Source organism: Phaeodactylum tricornutum, chromosome 3 (genome assembly GCF_000150955.2).
Source record: "Phaeodactylum tricornutum CCAP 1055/1 chromosome 3, complete sequence".
Lineage (NCBI taxonomy): Eukaryota > Bacillariophyta > Bacillariophyceae > Surirellales > Neidiaceae > Phaeodactylum > Phaeodactylum tricornutum.
The window spans coordinates 518,693-546,531 of record NC_011671.1 but is presented as its reverse complement, the minus strand read 5'-3'; the positions used below and the strand labels follow the sequence as shown (position 1 = coordinate 546,531).

At 50.2% G+C, this 27,839-nt stretch overlaps 9 protein-coding genes across 9 annotated transcripts; 4 read left to right on the top strand and 5 right to left on the bottom strand.

The window, feature by feature from the left end:
- Positions 1-207: 207 nt before the first annotated feature.
- PHATR_33295 (predicted protein) lies at positions 208-3,908 on the top strand (the record flags this gene model as incomplete). Its single annotated transcript, XM_002186331.1, has 3 exons — positions 208-257; positions 361-3,856; positions 3,894-3,908. 3 exons carry the CDS (start codon positions 208-210, stop codon positions 3,906-3,908), a joined length of 3,561 nt encoding a protein of 1,186 aa, XP_002186367.1.
- Positions 3,909-3,987: 79 nt separating this feature from the next.
- PHATR_43957 (predicted protein) lies at positions 3,988-7,418 on the bottom strand (the record flags this gene model as incomplete). Its single annotated transcript, XM_002186043.1, has 2 exons — positions 3,988-6,341; positions 6,425-7,418. The coding sequence occupies 2 exons, from the start codon at positions 7,416-7,418 to the stop codon at positions 3,988-3,990; spliced, it is 3,348 nt and encodes a 1,115-aa protein (XP_002186079.1).
- Positions 7,419-8,450: 1,032 nt separating this feature from the next.
- SMC (predicted protein) lies at positions 8,451-12,450 on the bottom strand (the record flags this gene model as incomplete). Its single annotated transcript, XM_002186042.1, has 3 exons — positions 8,451-10,922; positions 10,995-12,066; positions 12,179-12,450. The coding sequence occupies 3 exons, from the start codon at positions 12,448-12,450 to the stop codon at positions 8,451-8,453; spliced, it is 3,816 nt and encodes a 1,271-aa protein (XP_002186078.1).
- Positions 12,451-15,516: 3,066 nt separating this feature from the next.
- On the top strand, positions 15,517-17,882 carry PHATR_43955 (predicted protein). The gene is made up of 3 exons (XM_002186330.1): positions 15,517-16,050; positions 16,124-16,254; positions 16,329-17,882. The coding sequence occupies exons 1-3, from the start codon at positions 15,671-15,673 to the stop codon at positions 17,834-17,836; spliced, it is 2,019 nt and encodes a 672-aa protein (XP_002186366.1). The 5' UTR covers positions 15,517-15,670; the 3' UTR covers positions 17,837-17,882.
- PHATR_43954 (predicted protein) lies at positions 17,835-20,580 on the bottom strand. The gene is made up of 3 exons (XM_002186041.1): positions 20,235-20,580; positions 18,240-20,213; positions 17,835-18,150 (listed from the first exon to the last, which is right to left on the bottom strand). Exons 1-3 carry the CDS (start codon positions 20,379-20,381, stop codon positions 17,956-17,958), a joined length of 2,316 nt encoding a protein of 771 aa, XP_002186077.1. The 5' UTR covers positions 20,382-20,580; the 3' UTR covers positions 17,835-17,955.
- A 769-nt stretch (positions 20,581-21,349) lies between these two features.
- On the top strand, positions 21,350-22,261 carry PHATR_10567 (predicted protein; the record flags this gene model as incomplete). The annotated part of the gene is made up of 2 exons (XM_002186329.1): positions 21,350-21,994; positions 22,052-22,261. Coding segments are annotated over 2 exons (855 nt in total), but the record flags the coding sequence as incomplete, so codon positions are not given.
- A 212-nt stretch (positions 22,262-22,473) lies between these two features.
- On the bottom strand, positions 22,474-23,478 carry PHATR_43953 (predicted protein; the record flags this gene model as incomplete). Its single annotated transcript, XM_002186040.1, has 1 exon — positions 22,474-23,478. Exon 1 carries the CDS (start codon positions 23,389-23,391, stop codon positions 22,474-22,476), a length of 918 nt encoding a protein of 305 aa, XP_002186076.1. The 5' UTR covers positions 23,392-23,478.
- A 592-nt stretch (positions 23,479-24,070) lies between these two features.
- PHATR_41785 (predicted protein) lies at positions 24,071-25,183 on the top strand (the record flags this gene model as incomplete). The annotated part of the gene is made up of 1 exon (XM_002186328.1): positions 24,071-25,183. One exon carries the CDS (start codon positions 24,071-24,073, stop codon positions 25,181-25,183), a length of 1,113 nt encoding a protein of 370 aa, XP_002186364.1.
- A 248-nt stretch (positions 25,184-25,431) lies between these two features.
- PHATR_43951 (predicted protein) lies at positions 25,432-26,533 on the bottom strand (the record flags this gene model as incomplete). Its single annotated transcript, XM_002186039.1, has 2 exons — positions 25,432-26,176; positions 26,457-26,533. Coding segments are annotated over 2 exons (822 nt in total), but the record flags the coding sequence as incomplete, so codon positions are not given.
- Between the last annotated feature and the right edge of the window lie 1,306 nt (positions 26,534-27,839).

The following is a 27,839-nucleotide window of genomic DNA, read 5'->3' as shown; positions in this document are numbered from 1 at the left end:
TTAAGCATTTTGTTCTAAATGAACATATGATCTATTCTAGAGAGACAACGCCATGCACAAAACTGGTTGGATTCATCAGATTAGGCTGTGGTCGATGGCTACTCGACTCTTCCTATTTGTTCAAAGTTCCAGGAAAATCTCATCCGATACAAAGGAAAAATCGCTCCTTGAGACAAAACTTTGTGGCGTCATACTCGTGAACTAAGAATGAATCACAATCCGAGGTCGCGCAAAGGTGATATGGTTTTCCCTCGACCGTGAATGCAGCGCCCTCCGACAATGAGGATCAGAAGAGATCCTCGTGCAAGCATCTGCAACAAACTTGCGGCGAAACCTGTTCTCTCTACACCTACCTCGCAGCTGTATTCATCGTGAACGTGCTGTTGTGAATTATCTGGCAGGCCGAGACTCTCGTATCATCAGCATGGTGGTTGCGGAAGTTCCCCTGTGGGTTATGCACAGCAGCAACGCGAGTTCCAATACTACTCTGGACGGTGCCAGCGGACTCGCAACTGGTGGTCCTTTCAACAAGCTTTCGGATGGACATTTTTCCCGTCACCATCATTTCGAGCACAAGGCGGCTTCTTCCTTGGCCTTGTTGGACTCGGCGTCGGGAAGGGCAAGAAAGTCTGCCATTTACGCCGTAGACGTCCATCCCGACGGCCGAATCTTTGCGACAGCGGGAGGCGACTGTGCGGTCCGAATTTGGAATACACAGGCCTTGTTTGCTCCCAAAAACAAGGGCGGTAGCTTTGCTGTGGCAGGTTCTTCGGATCCGACCGGCAAACCCAACAATGCTACCACAACCTACGTGAGCACGAGTGCCTCGTCGGGACCGGAAGCCTCGGAAAGTAGCGCTGGGGAACAAGAAAGTGACGTTGGTCCCCGGGACGAAATGGTTCACGATCTTAATAGTTTCGTCCGTCGCAAAAAAGACCCCACAGTGAACCAATCCTCGGCGGTACCCGCCGAGACGACGAAATCATCTACTGCATCCGGGCAGTCGGTAGCGGACTCGTCTCCTGTTCGCCCCTCGACGCACAAAAGATCGCACCATCAGCATCGTTTACTATGTACATTGTCCGCACATTCCGGTTCATCGGTACTGGCGGTGCGATTTTCAAGTACCGGAACCTATTTGGCTTCGGCGGGGGATGACGGTTGTGTGTGTATCTACACTCACAACGAGGACACGGAGGGTAACCTGACCCAAGAACCGTCACCGCACGACGAGCACTGGTCTCGGATCAAACTTTGCAGGGGACATGGCTTGGATGTTGTGGATTTGGCTTGGGCACCGGACGATTCATACCTAGTTTCCTGTTCGCTGGATTCCGAAACACCGATCATTGTGTGGAAAACGACTCACTTGGGATCTTCTCGTCGAGCCAACGCAACGAGTATGATACTGAATCCATTCAAGGTTCTCGGTAGAAAAGAACACACGAGTACGGTCAAGGGAGTTTCTTTCGATCCGGCAGGATCCTATTTTGCGTCCTCGGGTGATGATCCAGCCGTCTGCGTCTGGCGCGCGCACGATGATTGGGGTTTGGAAACCAAGATTGACGCTAGCAGCGGTATCTTTCGGCGCTGGAAAGAAGACGATACTATGGCCCTGTCTTCGCAAAGTCTTTTCCGCCGAATTAGTTGGTCAACTGATGGAGCATTCTTGTGTTCCACTAATTCGGTAGTGAAGAACAAGCACGTGGCGTCCACTATTAGTCGCGATGGGTGGAGTGTGAGTAGTGCGTCTTCGGCGGCAGCGGGAGCGGCCAACCTAGTGGGGCATAAGCAACCAGTGGTCGTCAGCCGCCACGCGTCGCAGCTGCTGAGTGCACGCAAAGCCAATGTTTCAGGAGGCCAAAACGGTGACGACGACGAAGAACCCGATTACGCAACTCTGTTGGCACTCGGCGACAAGCGAGGCTTCGTAACGATCTGGAGTACCAAGAAATCACGTCCGATTTTTAAACTTCAATGCAGTGAAAGTCGCAGTACGGTCACTGACATGGCCTGGGGTTCCTTACCAAGAGGGGATCTGATGCTTTTAGTAACATTTTTGGACGGTCAGGTTGTGGCCCTGCGCTTTGAAGTACCCAGTGAGTTGGGAAATTTGTTGAGTAAATCTGAACGGGCACGCGTATTTCAGCTCAGGTACGGTATCGATGTGAACGATGTGGAAACTTTTGGACAGCGCCATCTATTTACAGGAGCAAGCTCAGGTCCTAACCTGATCGAAAACGCTTTGCAAATGACGTTGGAGCACACTCATACTGGAATAGACGATATGGACGATGATACCTCGACACCAGGTCCGGAACCAGAAGAGAGATTGAATGACCTGCAAGCGGTTTCAATTCGTTCGAAACAGAAGGAAAGCCTCTCGAAAGGAAAGAAGCGCATTCAACCAGTTCTTATGGCTGTTACCAGCAAGAAAACGAAGCCAGGAGCCGAACTTCTCAAGACCAAAGCCGTCGAGCCAAACCAATCCATCGATCCTTTGCAGAATGCTATTGATGCAGCCAGCAAGGCCTCAGCCGCCATGGCAACCGCCGATTCCACCAAGCGCGACATTACTGTAAACGCTGCTCCCATGGATGGCCTGTCCGGAACAGCGCAGTCAAATTCCGCTCGGCCATCAGTGCGACCCAATGGACCTAGCTCTTGGATGGGAACAATTCTGCCGCACAGCTCCGAACGGATCCATTCTCTGGATCTCCCGCTTCTTGGTTTACAGTCAATGGATGTCACCACAGGATTCGCAGAGCCATGCGTCGCCGAATGCACCAACTCGGTCAAATTACCGGTGGGGTCACGGACAACATCAATTCCATGTGTCGATGTAGCATTATCTCGTGATGGCAAAATATCGTGGAAGGATCAAATCCCTGGTACATCATGCTCGGCCATTGCGGCCAGTACCACGTTAATGGCTGTCGGAACAACGGATGGATGCCTACAATTGTATGGCACATCTCCTACGATCGGTTGGACATGTGGTCAGAGCTTTCGTTCTCATCCGTCGTTAGTTCTTGGGCATCCCATTGTCTCATTGCAACTTCAAGAGACGCAGGGGGAAGACGACGAAATCTTTGCTACTTTGCTCACCTTAACGGGAGATGGTACATTTGCCGTCTACTCTGTTCTTCCAGTATTGCAACTACAATTCAAAGGATCTGTTATGCCGGCGATGTCACACATGGCTTTGGGTACATCGTTGACGTCGGAGCAACATTCGATAAAAATTTCCAGAATACAAATTACTGAAACCAATCGTGTATTACTGCTTCTATCGCTACAGACAGTTGACAACGCACAGCTTCGAGGCGGATTGCGGGGGACTACTCAAATTGACGCAGGGGTTGGTGGCTCGTTGCAAGCGTTTGTCTTCGACCAAAAGGCCGAACTTTGGATGAAGGCGGCGGACAACCGCTTTGTCCTTTCCGACTTTTACAGTGCTCTACCGTCTGCGAAATTTAGCCCCAATGGAGAGCTGTCAAGGTTGGAAGATGCTGTTCGAATCGGCGCACTCCAAGCGAGCATGAAGCCAGCTCAGCGCGGTCGTCTACGTGATACCGACCGCCATGCGGACGAGATGTTTTCCAGAGCCGATTTGGAATCTGGGAATTTTATTCCGACTCGGGCACATTGCGAGGATCGAATGGCTTGCGCTATTGCACTCGAATCTGCGGACGAATTCAAAAAATGGTTATCATTGTATATAAAAGTATTGTGTGTGGTGGGGCACACTGATTTTCTCAGAGTTTTGGTGGATATCTTAATGAACGAACCCAAGGACAAACGAGAAACGATTCCTGATGGCATGTGCTGGTGGATGTCGATCGCCCCTACAGTGGTGGGTTTGGACAAAAGGACACTTGTCAGGTCGCTAGTTATTCCCGAGATGAGCAAAAACCGAGGCCTTCAAAGACTAACAAACGAAATCTCGCTGGAATTGACTACTTAAAACATGTAATTAACTACTACTTACGAATGGACCCTGCGTCTTTTCGTCGGCAAGCTAGTCGCTCCGCGACCGCCTTTTGATCCGGAGGATGAAGGACCACCGGATCTCTTTCCTGGAAGGGTACGGCCTTTCGTGGCACGCAATTTTGATGAATCGGTTGTCTGGTCCTGCTCCGTTAACCAAATAGCTGCAGCTTGGATCAAAGCACTCATTTGACCACCACTTTCTTCCTTTTCACTCGCGCTTCCTTCGTCGCCGTCTTCGTTTTCTTCGTCCTCGCTACTATCCTGATCATTCTCCTCTTGCTCCTCGACGGAAGACTCGTCGTCTTCATCATCATCCAGTTCATCATCGATCGGGGTCCAGGCACGGTCAACGTGAAGGCGCTCCCAAACCTTCTTGAAGTAGGTTCGCTTCCAGCTTCCGCTCAGTTCAGCTTTTTGAAGAATGCTGCGGTGGCTTAAATATGCGAGCGAGGCCTTGATCGGTTCGGGACACCTGGAGCAAGATGATGCATGGGACTGCAACGAGTTCACTGTATTGTCGGTCAGATTCTTCGAGGTAACCGGAAAGTACCGACCAAGTGTATTCTTGTTCGCGCAATGCATACAGGCGAGACCAGGGAAACCCATTGATCTATCGCGACCCCGAGATCCCGGTCCTGCGCGGCGGTCGCTCTTCTTAAAACGACATGGACGCACTTGTCGCAACAACAGAAGCACTTGATCCGTACAAAGACCGCGATCCGAGGGGTTCACTAGATAATTCATACCCCAAGATCCGGATTCGTTGTTGGCAAGTTCCAGATCTAATTCGTCAGCAGGACTGGGCTGGAGAGGATCACGTCGGAAAGTAACACCCCACGCGCCATGTCCGGATGCGGCCGGGGTGTTCGAAACACCGATGTCACGGGCCGAGTCGACCCAATATTGCTGAGAGTCATCGTTAGCAACCTTTGAATCATAGCCTCGGAATGCTTTGAATGTTTCCTTGTGATCTGCCGGCATCGAAGGGCACGTGGGAAAATGGAGACGAATCAGATCTGCCACCTTGTTTGGAATAGAAGACATACTGTCGGGAAAGCACATGTAGCCGTTCGGACGTTCCGACGGATCAAGGATCTTGCAGAAAATACAGCGAATGCCGATCTGTCCTAGCGCTGGTTCCTTCCGCCCGCTGTATCCATCCAGAGAATCTTTCTTTTTAAGGCTGAAGATCTCAACAAGATCACTGCGCGCAAAACATTCCATTTCAGACAGCCAGTGTGGGTCATCCGACTTGGTGAGACGAACGCAGCCGTGATGCCATGGCGCGATAGCCTTCTTTTTACTTGACGTGGAAGGTCCCGACTTTTGTTTGGCCTTGGGCTTTTTTGATTGCTCATCGTCCAAACTTTCTTCACTTTCCGTGGCAGTTTCCTCTTCGCTCTCCGAATTATCCTCCTCAGAATCGTCCGAGTCTGACGTGCTCTTACTGTTTCTCTTCTTTTTCTTCAGAGCCGAGCCCGTTTTACTCGAAGACCTCTTTTTGCTTTCCTTGGTTTCCGCCTTGCCCACCTCGAACGGAATATCCTGGATGCGGCACCACAGCCGGTGGAAGAAAACTTTGCGACCGCCGTGCTTGGGCTTACTATTTGGGCGCTTGCGATCCGCAGATCCCATGCGGTTTCGCTTCATGATTTCCAAGTTCTCACGAATTTCGATAGGGCAGCGACGACAATTGCGCACGTGGTTCATAATCGTCTGAGAAGTAGTCGTCTGCGACAAGGATGCTTCGGAAGCGGGGAAGTAGCGACCGCAACCAGCTTGGCCAACACAATGCTTACAAGCTAATCCCGGAAATCCAACTTTCCGTGTCTTGTAGCATCCAACACGGTCGGCTTCCATCAGGAGACATGGAGCCATCTGTTCCAGGGTCAAGTAAAGGTAATCAGAGATTAGAGGTTTGTCCTCCGGGAAAACCAACGGACGGGTATCCACCGGTGGAACTGGTTTGGGGACATCCTCGCCTGCAGCAACCTTGGCTTCGTCTCGTTCACGAATGCATTTTTCCATCTTCTTCTTCCGGCCTTCTTTGGAATTTACCGAGGGACCGGTGAGCGGAGGCAACGGTCCGAGAGGGTCGCGGCCAAAGTGAATACCGTGAGGAGTATCGACCAATCCCAAACGCTTGGCTGAATCGATCCAGTACTGTTTTCGGCCACCGCGGCTGCTGCACGAAACCTTGAGGGCTTCAATTTTATGACGCACGTCCGTCGGCATGGCCAAGCAGCAGTCAAGATGAAGTCGCAGCATTTGCTGGACCGAATTGTAGATGCCGCTAATCAAGCTCGGATAAGAAGTGGCCTGCTGTCCGCGCTCAGCAGGATTGTCGCCTATTGTTGAGCACAAGAAGAAAGCGATTAGCAAACCATCCGTGGCAACTCGTAAAAACAGAGCACCTGCACTCGGCACTTACTTTTGCAATGCATACAGCGAATGCCAACCTGTCCCAAGGCAATCGGCTTGTTGCGCCCATGCATTGGAGCGGCAATGTCCTCTTCCGTGGCCCCGAATGCCTCCGCAAAATTAGCTCTCAAGTAAACTTGAAGCTCTGATAGCCAGTACTTGTCGTCTTCCAAGCCCAATGGCACACATCCCGTGTACCATGTGGCGTTTCCTTCGGCGTCTTTAATAATGGATCCATCTATAACGCGATTCAGCCGAGACGCCTTCATTTCCTTAAAAGCAGACATTTTCTTGGACTTGGTGGGTGTGGAACGGGGTTTGCGCGGGGCCGGAGTCTTCGTGGGTGTCCGCGAGGAGGGGACGGTCGGTGGAGACTTGGCCAAGGGTGTCGAGGCGTCAATCGACGGCGACGGCATGGATCCGGAGGGCGTAGGAACGATCTGGCTTGGATGAACTGCTGCGTCACGGTCGCGAATGTACTGTTGCAGGTACGGATCCTGAGAGGGCGTGGCGCTCTGCGTTTGCGCAGCTTGCGAATTCAACATTTCTTGAGTGTACGGTGAAGGCGCCGTTGCCGCAGGCGGCATTCCGTACGGAGCAGCATACGCACGAGGATCAGCAATTCCCGACTGTCCGTACTGTGCCGCGTAATTAGCTTGCACTGCTTGCTGAGCTACTTGCTGCTGGCGACGTTGCTCTTCGTAGAATCGAGCGAGAGATCCTTGCGCACCTTGATCCGCACCATACTGTAGGGGTAGACCGGCGTACGCATTCGGAGCATGTCCGTAAGGAGAATGAGGGGGACGCTGGTAGAACTGCGAGGTCGCGGAGTCTCCTAATATCCCCAAGTGCGCGTAGTCCGAAGCACGAGCACGAGCCAGGGCGGAAAAGGCCGCAGATTGCTGGGCTCCGGCAACCCCGAGCGCTTGTTGACGTCTCCGCAACTCCTCCTGGAGCTGACGCTCCACTTCAGTGGCGTCTTCAAACTGACCCCCAAACGACATGGCCTAAACCGTGAAAGGCTGAAAAGCAGACGGCAGAAGGAAAAGATGAAACAGGGATGAGAGCGGTCGAAGACGGAGAAACCTAGTATGCGTGTGAGATGCGGTGACCCTTCGATTTTGTACCGCAGGCTACGAAGCACAGCTAGCGTTTCGATCGCGTCTGCCGGATTTTGTGCGGCAAAATATTAGCCAAAAATTGTGAGCAGCCCAAGGTCACGTCCAAAAAACCCGGATATTGGAGCGGCGACGCGTGCCGAACGAACTGCCAGTGGCCACAAAATGAAGATCCCGTAGAATCTCCCGTTTTCCTTTCCCTCCAATCATCCTTACCTTGTACTGTAGCAGGATACCGAGACGTTCGAGCAAAATAGTACGGATATTCGGAGAGAATGGCAATCGTACGCACTGCCAGCGTATCTTATGGCGCTGATTCTCGGATCTCGGTTGGAGGTTGTCGCCCGTCCGAAGCGATGCCGTTCAATAAGGGAAAAAGAGAGGGAAATTCGTACGCGCGTACCGGTCGCACAGGTACCACTTTGTGAGCCTCTAAATACCGTTGAAAATTGGAAAGTATACGTTCCGAATAATTCGATATTATTAATTGGGAGTGATCAACCACGAATTTTCTAGTTGAACCTATTTTCTGGTAAGCCCCCGCGTGCCACCTATCTTTTTAACATAATCTTCAGAGAATGACCGACCACGAATAAAAATTGCGATAGCCTGCCCAACCAATAGGAACCTGCTATCGGCGTGGCACCGTCATCACGTCACCACTTTTCTTCGTATCACTTTTTTTGGACAGAGATGCCTGCTGACAGTGAATATCTTTGCAGGGTCACTCGCTGGTTCAACCTTTTGGCGGTCGCGCAATACTGCTACTTACAGACACTGGAGTCCGGGCTTCGGACTGGATGATTGGAAGACTGTCAGCACCCATCATAGTCTAGCTGAAGGGCGGGCTCTGTACAAACAGATATACTTCGAATAAGTAATTTGTACCCCATTAAAACGTTTTCGCCTAGTTTGCAATTACATTGGAACAACATTTTTGCGGGCCCTTCTTGATGTCCGCACCGGTGTATTCTCTTTTTCTACGCTACCTTCATCGAACTCCAGCTCGTCTTCGATCTCATCCACAGCCTCCAGCTGCTTCCGTGCTGCGCGTTTTGAGGCGCGCTTCTTCGCCTTGGCTGCCTTTGCGCCGGCCAATTCATTTTCTGCACCGAGCTCGGCAAATTCCTTCAGTTTCGACTCCCACTCTTCCAAAAATTGTCGAAGCTCAGGCTTCATGAACTTTTTAGCCTTTGAGATCATTGAATCAAAGGACTTCCTGACATCATCGTCGTGAAGTGCCTCCTTGTAAAGTTTAAAGTTGTCTGAAAGGCACTTGATCGATTTTTCGTTCAGTTTGAGTTGTGCGATGCAATAAGAAAGGTCCGCTTTCTGTGAAACAGTCGTGCACTTCGGGAAACGAAGACAAAGCTTTTCCGTGAGCATTTCATTCTGTCGTTCCTTTTTGATGTAGCCAAGCAGGAAGGACATAATACCTCGAAAATCCTCCTTTCGGTTTGGCAAAAGGCTCAGCTGACTAATAATGTCGGGTAGAAGATTGTAAATTGGGTTGTTGCTTCGCTTGCTGAGCTCGTGAAAAAGCAAACGGGACATATCTCGAATTCTTGGATCGTCGTCGCGAAGGCAGAGCGCAATCTCGCAGACCTGCCCCTTCACCTTGACCATGTCGTTCAGAATCAAATGCGTCAAAACCATCAAGGTGTGCCTACGCACTTTTGTCGATGAATCTCGGAGACAAGCGTAGAGACGGGGCGTGTATGGCTCCACCTCATTGGGGAATCGGAATGCCAGATCACCGAGAGCAACGACCGTATTGGCCCTCATTATCGTGTCTTCTGCCGGGGCGTTTGCCAATGCCTTAAACAACAAAGAAAGGTGCTTTTCACAAAACGAGCTAGACACGCACATGAACTTGCAGAGAGCAAGTGTACAAGACTGCATGAGCACCTCCGACTGAAACTTCCCGCCGTCGTTGCCAACGACGCGAACTAGAAGGGGGGCAAACACGCTAACCAATCCACGTCCGAGAATCTCATTCTCCGAGATATCGGCCAGTTTTCGCTCATTCTCTGCCTCGACTTCAGCTGCCATACCAAGCTCAGCTTCAATGTCGTCGTCCCCAGAATTGGAGCCTATCTTCTTCCCCTTCGCCTGGTCAGCTTGTTCTTGCTTCTTTAAAGATTTTCGAGCGTTTGCTCGACGAACACTTCCACTGAGCGACTCTGTATAGACTAGAAGCTCAAGTGCAATCTGACCGAGTACATGGAAGAAGCGAGCTAGACGTAAAGGGTGACATTGGTCGGCACCGCGGAAGGTAGTTTCGTGCATGCCCAGGATAATATCGGAACAGGCCTTCTCTGGTTCAGGGCAAATAACAAACAGTGCTTTGATGGTTTGCTCCGCTGCAGAAAACCATTGAAGTGTGTCTACTGGTGTGTCATCTCTGCACCAGTCCCCACGAGCAACCGTACTCAACTCCTCAATGACACGCTCCAGAACCAAAAATTTTGCATCTGATGGATCAACCTTGGCGCGGTCAATACGCTGGAGTACTATGGCTGCAGCCCCGGCCAATCGCCAATCATTCCGATCTTGGGTGTAGTCTCCAAGACCAGCTTCCAATAACAGCTTGATCCGACTTTTGCTGTCAACTATGGTACGGTCGGCTCCAGCACCCATTGAAAGTAGCTGTAGTGCTGCAGCTCGGGCTTCCCCTGACCCTTTGGAAGCAATCGACCAAAGAATCAAGAAAACCTCGGCAGGAATTCGATCTTCCTTGACAAGTCGTATGACGGCTTCTTCGACGGATGCCAACTCGCTGACCGATGACTTTCCACTTAGTACCAAAAGGTTCTTGGCAATGTCGTGATCTGGCAAAAGTTCGGACCCGTCCGTCCCTGGCTTGGCGATGAAAACATCGACAAACGCTTTGAGGACTTCGTCTCGGATGCTCTGCTCCGATGACCACATGAGAGCCAAGGCACGTTTCATCCCAGTCACGGCGCAGGGTAGTTGGAAATGCCGAGCCTGGACAAAGAATCGTAGGGCTTCTGTCACATCACTGGTATTTGCCGACAGCAGCATGCCTTCAAGCGCCGTATTGGCATGCTCGAATACTTCGATAAAATCTACGGCTGACTGCGTATACTTGAGAGCCTTTATTTTGGTAGAAAAATCCTGTTGCGACTCGCTGAGTGTATCGATCTCCCAGCTCTCAACCTCTGCAATAGTAGCCTTGATAGTCGCAAACTCGATCTCACTCAGTGTATCATTGTCTTCAACTCCAATAAGTGAGGCCTCATGCGCTTCTCTGATTATCTCCGGTAGATTTTTCTTTACGTATTCAAATAGTTCCATAAGCTTACGAGTGTAAGGGACCGGATCGAGACTTCCCATAAAGGGATTATTTTCTAGAAGCGTCGTCAAGAGCTGTAGACCGCAGTGGCAAAAGTGAGAAAGAAATTCGTAAATGAAATGGACATCTCATTCCACTATACTCACCTGCATGGATTGTTTTCGCACCATGACTGTCTTGTCCTGTAGTCGATCCATAGCCATCCGTGTGACCGGTACGATACGCGATTTGGGCAGAGTCCCATTTTGGACCAATCCAATCCAGGCTTTGAGTGTCGCCGATCGAGTAAAAGAGCTGACATCATAGACACGCTCTGTAAGCAAGTCTAGTAAGGCGTCTTGTGATTTGGCCACGTCCAAGGGTGCGGATTTTGCGACATCTTCTGCGTCTTGATTGCTCGATGGGTTCGTCGTCTCAGCTTGCTGGGAATGCTTTCCGAGATACTCCAATATGTGGGCAGCTGCTGCGACAAGTGCTGAGCGCATATGGTAGGGTTCCCGGGCCATGTGCGGGAGAAGGTGGGATAAGTGCGATAGAACAAGGCGTGGACGGAGCTTGGCCAATTCGCTCAAAAACGGTGCCACGTGCTTTATACCACTTGCTTTGATGTCCGCACCTTCCAGTCGTCCCGATTCTCGCAGCAAATCAATTGCCAACCGATTACTAGGTTGTTCCTGGACCATGATACAAAGCTCGGCCGTTAAGACTGCCATGTGTTCGTGGGAGTGCATGAGATCCATCAAAGCGGCGGCTATGGAAGCAAGCGCAGATTCGGCGGAGTCGACCGTGAGTGCAATCATCCGCAGCGCTTCGTCTCCGCAGAGGGCTTTTCGAGCCACGACCCCCGTCGCGCGCTCCAAGAGTATGTAGGCAACCCGGCAGGGTAAAAGAATCACGGCTTCGTCGGGAACTCCGCGTTGCCATAGCGTCGGGCGATTGTTCGCCATACTTTCCGTCAAGCAGACGAGGCCGGCAACGCAGGATTCGCGTAGGCTTTGCTTTTCGGTCGATTCTTTCTTGTTGAGATCCCCCGCAGCAGCGGTCTCGCTTGAAAACAAAAGGGAGAAGAGCATGTAGGTGTGCGCCGCAACGGCATCCCGAAAACTTTGGGGCACTGTCTCGGATTCCTGTTCGAGTAAACTGGACAAGAGCTTTACAGTGTCAACCAAGACTTCCACGACGCCCTTTTTGGTTGCCGGAGCCAAGGATGCAAATTTTCTGTCGTGAAAGAAGAGCAAATGCGTGAGATACGAAAGCAGTACATGTGGACGAGACTATCAAAATGGCAAATAGAGAAAAGCATCTCATCGCGAGCGCTTGCTGTACGCACCGTACTAGCGTATAAAGCGCTTGCAAACGATCTTCACTCAACCATTGCTCGTCGGTATTGAAGAACACATTCATGCCTTGCGACCGCAAGGCAACGTTGCCTTGCTGGAGGCCAAAGACGAGGGCCTGAAAGGAATCAGCCCGTGTAGCCTCGTCATCGTCCGCAAAATCGTTCGGATACGGCAAGAGGTTGTACGGTGCCCGCTCCAGGTCTTGCAGACTTGCCGGAATAGGAAACGCGGGTTCGACACCCGAAGTGTTGGCTTGTTCCATGGTGTTCGTCGTACCCGCAGTTCTCGTCATGGCGACAACTGCTTTTTGTGACAATCGTTTTCTTGGGTTTCGCAAAAGCGTTGGCCTACAGATCTGACTCTGGTACTTTGAAAGAGAAATTTTTCAAATGATGTCGCATGGCACGACGCTACTAGTTTCTGATTTTGTCCTAGTTGATGGAAACGAACAGCTTAGGATTCCAAATTCTCATATCTCTTTGGACCTCTAGTGTCCCCTAACCCTATAATGCCGACCCTGGAAATATGAAAAGGATGATGATGTCTGTTTTGATTGTAAGAAATATGTGCTTCGCTGTCAATCAGGTATTATAATTCTGTCCAATATCGTATAGGCGTACTTGATTAACATATAGTTGGTCACTCCTTGGGGACTACCTACTACCTTTTGGGGTGCCACCCCTCTGTTCAAAGAGAATACCTGTCAACGAATTTGCTCGGTAACTGCGTTTTTATCGAGCTCCTTCTGTTTCCGTGTTTACCGTCAGTACCATGTCCTCTTCGCTGCTCGACGAGATGGAGGAAATAGAAGAGGAATTAAAGGCTGACGCGTTGGAACGTCAAATGCGTAGCAATCGTCGAGGCTTCGACGAAGACAGCTCTGACGGTGATGAAGAGGATGGCAGCTCAGGCATGTATCCGGGAAGTTCTGAGACGGATCTAGATGATTCCGAAAATGCCTATGATTTAGCTTCGGCTCCTCTGGATCCCTTGATTGAAGAAGAAGAAGAGTCTATTTCACGAGGAGCTTCCATTGACATGTATGAGTACGATACCTATACGAACAACGAGGATACAGAAGGGGAAAAGGGGGAAACCGCGTACGCCGTATCCTCGGTGGATTCGGATTACGACGACAGCGCCGACCAGAGTAGTATTCTGGAACTATCTTCGGCTTCACGGAGACGATCCAAGCTATTCGGTACACCCATCGATTTCACGTCTACGACAGATACTCGTCGTAGTGTTGGGTCCGCACCGGGTCGCTTCGATGCAGCGTCCGGTAGCGAAGAACTCGTACACGAATTTCAAGGTCATCATCGAAGACGAGTTAACCTCAACCTTCCTTCGCAGTCGCAGTCTGATAATCTCAACGAGTCGCAAAGCTTCGTTTCCCAGCGCCGGAATCGTCATCGAGTTTCGTTTTATCGTCAAAGCGGCGCGTCGTCCGCCCGTACCAACAGTGGCTCGCATCTGTCGTACCATTCGGATCCCACCGACACCAAGGCACGTCCAAATCTATTGCGTCGAATTAGTAGTCACTTCTTGCCGGCTTCAGCAAAACGAGCGTCGCGACACCAGTCCCAAATCTTTCAACGACAGAACAGTTCTACCGTGCCACACGATGTGTCCCTGACAGACGCTGTAAGTCGCTTAGGAGCCCAGCAGCACAACAGTGATTGGGAAAATGTTGCCGCTGCCGCAGCCATTGTCGCGGCTTCGTCATCGCTTGGAAAACGCGGGCTGGTGCAATTTGGCAAAGATGATCACGTGCTCGTCATGCTGACCCTCCTGAACATCACTAACTCGGAGGTTGACAAGGAAATGTTTACTGTTCATCCGGTGAACACCTATGGGTACCCCGCCGGCGAAGGTAAGACAGAAAATCAAAAACAAGGACCGCATCAGTATGTTCTGTGTATAGTCAAGAATGTACATTTCGACGAAGACGAACGGTACTATACAGTCCGTCGTGTGGATTCGGGCACCGAGCAACGGGCAGATCCTGGTTGGATGGCCCCTTTGAAGGATTCGGATGGTTTGGAGGCTGCCTACATCGCCGCACACCGTACGCTCAAGTATGAGACTGAAGCAGCCGATCAAGAAGTCGAAGACCATGGTTTTTTGCTAAGGATCACCGACACAGTTCGACGAGTGACCGCCTGGCCCGCTCATTTTTTCTCCCGTCGCGTTATTCCATGCTACCAGACAACCAGGGCCGCTGCCAAAATTGTCGCGCTCAACACTTTGCACGGCGAATCCGGTTATGGATGCAAAATGCGCCTCACGGCCATCAACTTTTTGGTGCTGTGTAGCTTCATCTTTTTATTTTTTGACATCGTTGGTCTAGCTTTCTTGGATCCAAAACACGATCACACCATTGCGCTTACAGGACTGTACGTGAAAAAGATAGTTGCGCAATTTCACGGCTTTTTTTGAAACTGACTCCGTTGCCCTGTACATTGTGCGCGTTCTTCTGTTGTTTTCTTTGCAGAGTTGTGTGGATCATTTTAGCGATCGAGCTTATTTTCGAATTTATAATTCGCCCCCCGAACTATTTTGACTTGATGCAGTCAGAAAAAGCGTTTGCTCCAGCAACAGCACGGCATATCAACCGATATCATCTGTTTTGTGAGGTTCTTGCCCTGTTATTATTCATACCGCAAATGAGTTGCGTTTTTGACAACTTTTGTGGAGAAAGTATGCCTCTGAGTCTTGTTCAGGCGTCGATCGATGCTATAACGAGCCAGTCGACCTGGAAGGCTGCTGCGGGTCGCGTCGTTATCGGATTGACTTTCCTACGAGTTTTTGGCCTCGTGCGCCACTGGAAACAAATGTGGTTGTCTCATACTTTTGTTGGTTCTCGCTTTGAAGAACGTAAGTTCTGATTTTGCGTGACTATGCCAATGTCGAATTTGTTCTCTTACTTTCTTCGTGCTATTTTTCAGATTTCGTAAGAGAATTATTCTTGGCTGAAAAAGAAAAAGGGAAGGAGCAACTCAAGCGCAAATTGAAGGTTTGTACTGTAATATCAATATTTTGCTCAATTCAACCCCCCTTTACTGAATTGTCGGCATGACTTCATATTTTAGGACGATCCTGATAGAGATTTACATCAAGCCAATCTTGAGACGCCATCCGAGAGCAAACCAGTGTCCAATGAAGAGGATCAGCAACTCACCGGGGCTGCTACAATTGGCACAGCACTCATGTTGGTGAACTCCCATAGGGCTTTGTTTATGCTGTAAGTCTTTTCAGTTCCCTTTTTCTCGGTCAATGATGTCGCTACCCTCTTATTCTTACTGGCACAAACTTTTGCTAGTCTCTGTGTCGTTACTGTCTTTCCGGCGATCAACTCGTTGTATGATCAAAATGTTGTTGCTCCTGAGCAAGTTGCTTTGCTTCAGGCCAACAACTTGATTGCTAATACGACGGATGACTGCGACTTTCTTTTCAACGCAGTGTCTGCGTGGCTAAGATCTATGGCTGAGGTGTATACGGCATATAGATTCTACGAGTCGACGGCCGAGAATATGTTTGTACTGTGGGCGCAGGTTCTGCCAGTTCGTTGTGATTGGCAACTGGAAGACGGAATCATTACGCAATGCGGCCCAGGCTACGAGACCCGCTTGACGTGTCAGCGGTGGCAAACTACTTGGCCGAACGGCTCCGATCCATCAACTGCAACCTCTTCATATTTTGCGGAACAGTTGGGCCTCAGGATAGGCGGAGTGACAGAATTTGAAGAGATACAGTATTCAAGCGCTTCCTTCGGTTTCGGTTCACAGTCAGCACCCAATCAGAGTCTCACTGCATTCGAAGTTAAAGCGATTTTCAATGAGGGGCATACGATTGCATTTGTGTATGTATGAAGTGCTTTTCGGACAAGTTCAGCCAATCCATGATCCTGACGCTTCTTTTTCAATTCCGACCAGAAATACCGCTCTGTTAATTTTGCTAGCTTCTACATTCATGGTTTGCCTCCTCGGTCTCACAGTCATGCGTGGTGATGCGGGGCGCCTGGTTCTCAACCCTTTACAGAGAATGTTACGTATTGTTGTTCGATGTAAGTAATTTTGCTCCCAAAATGGAGATAAGTCGCTGATGACGCTCGTCTGACACTTTCAATGGTTGCTTCAGATGCTGAAAACCCTCTTTCGCAAACAATCCAGGACAAGGGTCGCCGAAAGTCTCGTCATTCTTCCTACACTAGCGAAATTTCAGATGAGAAGAGCATAGGGGGCTCAGATGACGAGGGAAATAAGGAGCAACTTGGAAGCTACGAAACCGTGCAGTTAATCAACGCCATTGCAAAGATTGCCGACCTGCTCCGCAAATGTTGGGGCGTGGCCGGAGCGGGTATCATTTCAACAAATTTGGCTCGAACAAAGGATGGGAAAACTGTTGTTTTCAATCCAACAGTTCCAGGCAAGAGAGTTTACGCACTATTCGGATTTGTTGCCATTAACGATTTCAGCAAACAACTTCGGGTTCTAGATAGAGATGTGATGATTCTGATCAATGATGTTGCTAGAGTTGTTCACGACGAGGTTTATCGTTGGGCACTCGGAGACAGTGGGCAATGCAACAAAAATTTGGGCGCTGCTTTTTTGATGGTGTTTCGTATAGGAGACTTTACTGAAGTTCATGACAAGAAAAAGAAAGCGACAGAGGTTGTCTTCAACTCTCAGATGAAGAAGAATGTGAGGCTTCGGAAGAGGAAAAGCTCCCGTCAGGGTTCCCGCGGTAGTATCAATCGCTTTGATATTGGAGGGAAGGAAATGGACACATTGCAGCTGGCAAGCTTACCCGGTATTCAGGGGTTTGCTGACCGCGCGTTGCTTGCTTTTTTGAAATCGTTTGCTGGCATCAACCGGGATGTGAAGCTTCAGGCGTGGAAAAAAGATTTCCGTCTAGGAGCAGGCGTCGGGGCGTTTAGCGTCAGTGTTATCTATGGTATGGATGCGGGCTGGGCCGTCGAGGGTGCTGTTGGAAGTGAATACAAGATCGATGCTACCTATCTTTCACCCCATGTGAACATGGCATCGCGCATGATGAGTGCAGCCAAACAATATGGTGTCACAATTCTTTTGAGTAAAGCCGTCGAAGAGCTCCTCTCGAAACCAGCGAGGGCCAAGCTGAGGCATCTTGACACTGTTTATGTTAAGGGTAGCAATCTTAAGCAGCCGATCTACACTTATGATGCCCGATTCGAAGGCGTGGACTTCTTTCTCTTCGAACGGTCCCCTGAACAAGCTGACTCCGAAGCCGACGCCTACACTGCCAACATATGGGACGTCGATCAAGACTTACTATCGATGCGACAACACGTGGACGAAAAGTTTATGAAACTTCACAAACGCGGTGTTGAACAGTACCTGGAAGGAAAATGGAAAGATGCCATTGAGACTCTACAAGCGGCCGACAACCGGATGATCGAAACAGTTTTGGAAGAAGGTTATATCGACTACGACGACAACGCTTTCGGTGACGAAATTTTCAATCGAAAAAGCGAGAATGAAGAAGTAAACCGACTACAGAACGATTTCGGCGACGGCGCTTGCAAGTGCTTGATTCACTTTATGGAGAGTCAAAGTGCGCTCCCGCCAGACGACTGGAATGGTGTGCGACACCTCACAAGTAAGTAAAAGAATAAGAAGGTCTTTACCACTATTTAAACACGAGCGAATTTCACACAAGTGGATTTAGGACGCGTCTCGCTATACGAATAGATGTACGATGTAAAGTACCACAGCCCGAATGAAGCTCAACGTTTGTGAATTTTTTCCAAATCACGACGAAGCAGACCAGCAAGGTAGGCAGTAGGATTTCGCATGGAAGACTTGTCAATTGTGCTAAACTTTCGGAGCGCTTCGAGTGCCATTTGTTCGGGTAGATCAACAACCATTCCTAGGATGCCTTCGTCCAACGGTCCGTTGACTTGCCCAGTAGCGGTGAGATTCTGTTGATAAAACGTAGAAGACACAATGAGCTTCTAATTTGTAACACTAGCGAATGTTTTCGCAGTCTAACTGTAGACGAATTTCTTACCTGTACGGCAAACTGGACTGCCATTGGCAGATCCTGAAGCTTGGCAGTGGTACGTCGTCGGCCTCCAGAGTTTCCACCACTTAGGGGCCCAAACGATGGTGGTTGCTGCATCGTGGGGTTGTACGAAACGGAATCGGGAGTCATACCGTAAATTTGCTGTTGCTGGGGTGGTGGACCAGCATTATACGATTGCTGAGGCTGCAATGGTGGATTTCCGCCAAATGGTGGTAGTCCAGAGGGTCCGTACGGACTATTGCTGGTTGCCTGGGGACCACCATACTGGGGAGTCCCACCCGTATTATACGCTCCTTGGTGTATAGACCCACCCTGATAGCTAGGGGCCTGCTGTTGTGGAGGGAACGACTTGTTGTTTGATTGACTGGCCAAAGCTTGGACGGCGGAAGCAGCCTTATCGGCCAGTCCCATGATGTCAACCGGAACTTGGGATGGGTGCGGAGCTTTATAACCTCCGTATGAAGTGTTACTGAGGATAGGATTGTTTCCCAAAGACGCATTTGCACCGTATGGCGGTTGCGGGTTCGTATTCGAATACGTCTGGGGCGGTCCGTATGGATTCGGCGGTTGCGAATACGAAGGCTGCTGCTGTTGTGGGGGCTGACTATTGGGATTGTACGAAGACAGTTGGTGTTGATGTGGCGGGCCGTTGGCGTGGTACGAAGACGGGTGCGCCGGACCAGTTGGGTTGTACGAAGCTTGCGTGGGAGGGGCATTGAACGAACCGGGATACGGCCCAGAGTTGTTGGGGACGAAAGGTGCATTCATTGGCGGAGGCTGCTGATACGCTAAAGACGGCGGTTGCGAGGAGTACTGATTCAGCGCTGGGTAGTTGGGGCCGGAAGGTGGAGCTTGCTGATGGTGGTGCTGCATCGGACCACGATTCATGCCGGGATTGTTGTATCCATCATTGCCCCCCGGCGGTCCCCACTGCGGATTGGGACCACGATTGTTGTTGTTGGGAAATGATTGCTTCGACGGTGAGCCGTAGCGGTCGGTCGGAGCATACGGATTGCCTCGGGGAGGAGCATTGTTACGATTGATTGTGGGCGGTCCTCTATCTCCACCGAGACGGGGACCTTTCTGGATCTTGGACGAATGGTCGCCACGCATGTATCGATTTAGAATTCCCATAAAGTAGCTGCCAAAATTACGAATATTGGAGCGATCGACCGAGGTGAGTTCATCCAGAGCAAAAATGGCGTCTTTTTCGGAAAGGGAACGAATTTTGGTTTGCACCTTGTCGTGCATTTCTTCCTGCGAGCAAAAGCCCGTGGCGACGAGGCGTTCCAAGCGTGAACGTATCAATGGGGTCAAGTTTTCGCCCATGGGTAGGATGCCGGAACCTTCCTCGGTGGCGCGCATGTGGACGGACGTGTAACGTTTCAAGACACCATTGAGATAGGCCCCGTGATTGCGAATGGAATGTCCCTTGATGCCGACGGCATCGTGATACTCGTTCAAGGCTTCCGTCATGAGGTTTGGTGGAAGGGATTTCAACATTTCGAGCAAACGACCTTCCAAGAGATTTTCATCAACACTCGGTGGAATCACCACACTGTCCGGAAGCCCGTACTTGGAAGCTTTGCTAGTAACTTTGCGGGGAATGCTGGTGACGGTAGAGTTCGTCGTAAACGCGGAAGCCGGAGCCTCCCTAGTAGGTGACGTAGAATACGATGAGACTGATGGTTCCTGCTTGCCACTTGTCGCTTCTTTCCTTACTTTCCGCGGAATTTCTAAACTGATAGGCACGGATTCTTCTCCGGCAACAAGCTCCTTTGCGGGTTCCACATCCACCGCAGTCGGAGAATCCGTCTCGGTTTTGGCTTTTTTGACGGGAGGTACTGCGGGTGCGGACACATCCGCCGGTGCATTCACATCCTCCTCTTCTTCCGCAAACAAATCTTCGTCGTCATCATCATCATCATTGTCCAACGCACGTTTCTCACCACTCCTTGTCTGCGTGACGGTGGAGCTTACCGTGCCGTTGTCCGGTGGTTCGGCAGTAACAGTGGTGGTGTCCACCGACGGCGTGGGAGCATCCGCTACCGGCGTTTCGGCAGTAGGCGCCGTGACGCTGTCCGTCACCGCAACTCCGGGAGGACTCGTCATTGCGACAAGGGTCATCAATCGCCGCAAATGGATCACCAACTTTAAAGTTCCGTCGTCGGTATGGTCGTGTACTGCCTAGTTCGCTTAGCTGCCGAGTGTGGGATATACCTATAGATGTGTGTGTAACTGTATAAAGGGACGGCAGAAGCAGGACGACGAGGCCAGCGACTATGTGGATCTTGGGCTCTCTCTCTCTAGCTGTAATGGAGGTCGTACGGGACTTTTGGTTCGTACCGAGCTATAGACGATCAACCTACCATCCTTCTACTACAGAGCGCTGACTGTATGTAGGCTAGCCGTAGTGGGAGACGCACACTTCGTGGTGACTAACTGGATACGATTGAATGGTGGTATCGACCCTACACAGTGCGCGTCGAGGAATCGTACGCGTCCTCCACATTTCTCGAGATGGGAATCAGGAATGCATGCATCAATCCCTCGAGTGAAGTTTCAGATAGGAGACGCTCCAGAAACCCCTACAACTAGAGCCCAGCTGGCGAAGGGGTCCATCGTCACGCGAGCGGAATGACGAAGACTGACGGATGCCAACTAAGAAAAAAAGGATTCTGCCGATGGAGGGGGGCCAAGGAAGTTCATCCCGCAATCCCCCCCTCGATGCGTCAACGGTCGACTGCCGTTCCATACACACACACATACTCTCCAATACGAAACGAGGAACAACACCAAACAATTCCACGATGAAGTACAGCATCCTTGGGAACATTCTGCTGTCGCTTGGTCTCGTTCTCGAGACGACAAAGGCTTGGAGCGTGCCTCCACCGCCCCAAACGTCACCCGCACCCCGTGAGTCTTCCGGAGACTCCGGCACATCGACGCCCGTTTCGCCGCAACGACGCGCTCTCGGAAGAGCCGCCGTCGGATTCGCGGCAGCGACTTTGACGGTGGGCGTCGCACCTTCCGTGCCGGTGGCACGGGCGGCCGAGACGGACACCAAGATTTATTCGCCCCCGCGGAAGTCTCTCACCAACAAGGTCGTGCTCATTACCGGAGGGAACACCGGACTCGGTCTGGAGTCGGGCAAACGACTGGCGGCGTCCGGAGCGACCGTCATTCTCACAACACGGTCCGTCGCGAAAGGACAACAGGCGGTCCGGGAGGTACAGGAATATTTGAACGAGCAAGGGGTCGAGAATTCCCACGTACAGTACGTCACGCTCGATTTGTGTGATCTACAGCAAGTGAAAGACTTCCCCAATACCCTCTCGTCGGTTTTGAGCAAGGACCAATCCATTGACGTGCTCATGAACAATGCCGGAGTCATGGCAATTCCCGATCGGCAGCTTACCAAAGACGGATACGAACGCACCTTCCAGACGAATCATCTCGGACACTTTGTCTTGACGGCCAAACTAGCTTCTCGCTTGGCCAACGACGCCAGAATTGTCAATGTCTCGTCGGAAGCCTGGCAATTCGCTCCCAAAGGCATCGAATTGGACAATTTGAACGGCGAACGTGAATACGGTCCGTGGTCGTCCTACGGACAATCCAAGCTCGCCAATATACTGTTCGCCAAAGAGTTGCAAGCCAAGGCGGATGCTGCGGGCAAGGCATGGACGGTCACATCCTTGCATCCGGGAGCAGTCGCCACCGATCTTGGACGATACATTGTCGGTGAAGAAAAGTGGAACGACATGAAGGAGAACGGTATGAGTTTCCGGGACAAGCTCCTCTTTGTGCCACTCTCCAAATTCACCAAGACAGTACCCGAAGGAGCTTCCACGCAAGTGTACTTGGCGGCCAATCCCGGCAAGGGAGGCTCGTACTACATTGATTGCAAAGCCAAGACGCTCAAGGGCGCACCCACCGACATGGCCAAAGCCGATGCCCTCTGGCAAGTTTCTGAGAAGCTTGGGGGTGTCCAATTTCAACTATAGTAACCTTGTTGGAAAGGTCGGACGCTCTCTACGAATGCCGCTATAAAATCGCTACATTTGTATTCACGGGTACTGCCCTTTTTTTATTATCTACACTTATACAATTTCCGTACCGTGCCCACGAGTGCAAACAGAAACGACGGGGCACACGTTTCTCCCCAGGTAGGATACGCTCTACAGTTAGCAAGGTATCCGAGAGATCATTTTTGCATTTACTGTCTGCCACGCGTGAACTCTTGTATTCGTCGTTCCCCTTGCCCATCATCTAGTAGAATGGTTCGAGTCAGGCCAAACAATTCGCAAACGCGTTGGATTTCCTCTTCCGTCACGGTTTCGTAAACGAAGCTTTGGGACAGTAAGAATCGGGAAGTTCTCGCCATCAGCGGAGCCACCGTAGTGAACAGTGGTTCCACCACGGCCGTATCGTAGATCAAATCACTTCCGAGGATGAGATCGAACCAAGTCGGACTGGGGTCGCAGGCTTTGACGTTGACGTGCTCACCGAGAACGGCCGTCAAGGGAGCAGGATCAGTCCCCCAAGAGTATTCCCGAAATTCCACCGGAATACTGGCTAGACTATTAATAGTTTGTTCGAGAGACTCTTCACTGGTTGCCGCATCCATGATACTTTCGATGGTGGATTCGTGGTTGTCTCGGGCACGCTGTAGGGTCCCCGGGTCGTGGTCCGTGACGACGACACACTGCAAAGTTGGTTGCCAGCACTGCAGCGCGGTCAAGGCCGCTAGTGCACAGCCCGCGCCCAGTTCCAAAACGGAGATTACCGGTACTGCGGGTGGAGGCAACGAAACCATATACTCCGCGAGCAATTGGGCGGCCGGCCACAGATAGTGACCCGACTGAACGGCGCCGGGGTCGTCGTCAACGACACGGACAACTACTTGTACCGCAGAACCGTCCCTTTTCGGAAACTGAAAACGTCGAATTGACGTGGGCTGGCTTCCTTCAAACATGAATCCCATATCGGCGTAACAAGCCGAATCGTCGTCGTGGTCTTCCGCGACGGATAGACTGGTAGAGGTTGAAGCATCGGTGTGGGTCTCGTCTTCGTATTGCTGTTCTTCTTTGTTGGGATCCGCGAGTTCCGACCCTACTTTCGACTCGGTAGCCATTTCGTCTTACAGGATCTGCTTCACAACCAGAGGGAACGTGCAGGTGTTGTTAGCGTCAGTAGTAGTGGTAGGAGTAGCAGTAGCAGCAGCTTGTCCATCCTATTCCTTCGTTGGGAAAAAACGTTTGACACGCAAATCGTCACGGAGGTTCGGAACCTAAAGTGAATCGACATTGCGAGCAAGCATACCGTACTCGAATTGTCACCTGGTATGTCAGAGTCAACGAACGATAAATGGAAAATCCGACGACAACGTCCACTGGACAAAATGGGGTCTGCTCGCCATCCGTCCCTGGTAGCCACATCGTCCTCGCTTCCCTCCGTGCAACCAAACGCACACTCGCCCACAAGAATTGTAGAACGGTGGCACACTAACTAGCTACATAGTCCAGGGGGAACCGCTTTTGTTTTGCCTTTTGCCCCGCTATCTTGATCTTGTTGTACGGGGAGTACTTGGCGTAGCCCTTATTGGTCTCTACTCCGCACTGAGTCTTCTCCGCCAACGGTCTTTTTCTTATTTGTTGTTGTTGTTGGAGCATTTTAATTGCGTCTGCACCATGCCAAAACACCGCAACGACAAACGAAGGCATTCCCGCGACGACTTACCCTACGACGGGGCACGGCGTCGTCCCCACCCGCGCGTCGATGACGATACGGCACCGTGCTCGAGTTTCGACGCCATGCAACTGAAACCCGATTTACTCAAGGGGATTTACGCGTACGGATTTGAAAAACCGAGCGCCATTCAGCAGCGTGCCATTCGACCCATCATTCGCGGCCGGGACGTGATTGCCCAGAGCCAGTCCGGAACGGGCAAGACGGCCGTCTTTTCCGTTTCCAGTCTACAACTGTTGCAAGAGAATTCACGGGAGTGTCAAGTTTTGATTCTCAGTCCGACACGGGAATTGGCGGAACAAACACAAAAGGTCGTGCAAGCCTTGGGTGATTTCATGAACGTGCATTGCCACGCGTGTATTGGCGGGAAAAGCCTCGGACAGGATTTGAACGCGTTGGAAAAAGGAGGAATTCAGATTATCTCCGGTACACCTGGACGTGTTTTCGATTTGATTCGACGGAACGCTCTGTCTCCCAACCATCTTAAAGCCATGATTCTGGACGAAGCGGACGAAATGCTCAACCGGGGTTTCAAAGAACAGATTTACGATATTTATCGGTTTTTGCCAGCATCGACCCAGGTGGTTTTGATGAGTGCCACGCTGCCCGCCAGCGTTCTAGACATGACACGCAAGTTCATGAACGATCCTATTCGCATCTTGGTTCGGCGCGACGAGTTGACGTTGGAAGGCATCCGACAGTTCTTTATCAATGTGGAAAAGGAAGAATGGAAATTTGACACACTCTGTGACCTATACGATACGTTGACGATCACGCAAGCCGTAATCTTTTGCAATACGAAACAAAAGGTCGATTGGTTGGCGGGGAAGATGAAAGACAAGAACTTTACAGTGTCAGCCATGCACGGGGATATGGATCAAGGTGCACGCGATGCGGTCATGGAAGAGTTTCGCTCTGGATCTTCGCGCGTGTTGATCGCGACGGATTTGTGGGGACGGGGTATTGATGTCCAGCAAGTCAGCTTGGTCATCTGCTACGATCTTCCAACGAACCGCGAGTTGTACATTCATCGGATCGGGCGGTCTGGTCGGTTTGGTCGCAAGGGAATTGCGATCAACTTTGTCCGCGAAGAAGACACCCGACTACTTCGAGATATTGAGCAGTTTTACAGTACGCAAATCGAGGAGATGCCAACAAATGTGGGTGATTTACTGTAGCCAAAGTATTTACAACTGTACAGAGTTTCGGACTAGCCGTCTTCAGTCTGCGCTGGATCCACTCGCAGCCGTCTCGTGTTTGAGTCGACCACTATTGTTGCTCCATTCAAAAATGTCGCCCCAGCTGCAATTATATGAGGATGGTTCTCTTCAGAAAGAAACCACGGCAATCGAAAACAAGAAAGATACCAATATTCTGGTTTGCTTTGGAATGTTTGAGATCCCAGTTGGAGCTCCGCCCCTCGTACCTCCTCGACTTTACAAGGAAGATCTTCTTTCCACGAGTCCGAGAAGACACAACCCGTGAGGCCACTGTCAATGACGACAACGACTGGTCGAGATAGGCGATTCGAAATGTCGATTTTCTCCTTTCCAGTATATAGCGTGACTGCTTGGCATTCTAAAGCGTAGTGGTGTAGGTTGGGACCGAACGGTGCCAAGTCGTACATAATCATGGCATTCAGGTCATTCAGCAAAAGCGACTGTCGGCTTAATTGCAAATGTCTAGTTGCATAGTCTAAGACAAAAGAAGAATATCCCAATTGTTTCAGAAAAGTTGGTCTAGAATCATCTTGTAAAATCATGCCAGCAAAAATCCCCCCGGTTTCCTCCAGAACGTTGTTTTGTGGCACCCCGAAAACTAAAGGAGTTTCTAGGCCTCGAATGCGAGTTCGGCAATGTCGCCATAACATTTCCCCCTTGGATTCACCGTACTGCTCTTCCGTGGCCGGATACATTCTGGCAAGACTGTGACTAAATTCCGTCGCACCCTCGGGAGCGGTCAAGAACGGTGAACCAGTGTCGATAACAGCATAAAAGCGAAAGGAATCTCGCAGGACGATCGACATTGCCAAACATCCAGCCGTTGGCAAGAAAATCAGCGGTATTTCTAGAGTCGGAGGGAGCGATGAAGGAATCAGTCCAGCCTGTACAAGAGGGTACAGGTTCCAGAACTGAGAACGGGTAACGATGAGGGAAGAAATCTGTCTAACACTGTGTCCAAGTGTCAGCAACACGAAATGTAGACAATGGGATTGCACTTGAACAATTCTCATTTTTGAATTCCTGGGAATCAGCGTCGTTTAAAGCTCATGCTCACTATCCATAAGATCAGCATGTTTTGGGACTTTACATTCCGCATCGCCACCGCCACTCTCGAATCGGAAAATTGAGAAAATCCACTATTCGGGATGAGCAGGATTGAAAATTACTATTTCGGAAAGGCGCTTGTTCTAAGTTTTGTAATTGTCGCGGGTAATAGATTTAAATTGACCTATAGTCGATATGCTGTGGTTTGTCATCTTGATATTTGTAACTAGAAAAACTCAATTCTCTCCGCAAGGTACTCATTCTGCTTAGATCGCCAGGCGCCAGCACAATTATAGTCTGATATAAAGATACTTAAAATCAATTCGGTTCTTCCCAAATAATGTAAATTTCACACCTGCTCATCCCAACCATTGGAGTAAGCTTTAAACGGGAGCAATAGAAGACACAGGAAAGAGCATAGAGAATGGAAGATGCGGAAAGCGCGATATATTCGATCGTGGTGTTCAATTTGACTGTGAAATATGCGTTTTCTGTGAATTTGTAGCAAAAACTGTTTGGGATCAGTACAATTCACTGTCAAAAAACGAGAAAGAATTTCCATCTTGGGACCACTCACACAAGGGAACAAAAACCCGGGAAGAGGGCTATTCTTGTTCACTTTTTAGTCTTGGTGCAACCCCATTTTCATGACTGCTTGAGGAGGATACATTGATGGTTATGATATTTTCTTCTCAGTTTTCCTATCTGCCTGACAATCATAGACTGTGAAAAGAGTAACCTTTGCCATCGCAAGTAGCGCAACGACACCAGAAAGGAGGGATATAGTTTGAAGTGCATTTCCTTCGCTCAAAGCTTCGTAAAAAAAGAGTTTCATCACATGAATTGTTAGATGCCAAAGGTTTGGCCAACAGTAGAGTGTCCTGTTTATATAACTCAACATATTTGTGGCTATGCTGACCATAGTACTGACTAAAGCAAGTAAATGAAACCTTCGATCTTTTCCCAGCAAATTAAATTCCAGAATCACTCGGTTGTTTACACCCGCAATGAAGGAGATTAGAGCGACCAAATACGTCCATCTTGTAATCGAAAACTCGAAATCAAACTCTCGACGTAGCAACTCGTATGCAGTTTCTGCTCTTGCATCGAACCTTCCGTGTAGCATTGTGATTGTGGCGCTAGTTGATATGATGATGGTTGAGAGCGCCAATGCAAAAGACGTAAGGACGAAAGCATGATACAACCGCAAAATCAACAATTCAGCGGCAGACTTGTTTTCGAGTTGAACGCCAGAAAAGGTGAAGAGCGCTCCGAGAGATGACCCTGCAATCAGAGTAGCCGGAATGCGAATGGATCCGAAATATCCTGATGCTTCCGAACTATAATCTCTCAACAAATCATAGTGAGCTGCCATATCACGACTTTTCCAGTATACGACTATTTTCAAGCAACTGACAAGTGAGGACAAACTTCAAGTGGGTCACATTGCACAATTCCGAGGACGTGTACACTTACCCTTTTGCAAAACTGCAATGTTGGCTGGATCTCGAAAAGGGCGCTTAGGAGGCTCTAAGTTTTTGTGGAAGGAATAGTACCCAAATTCTTG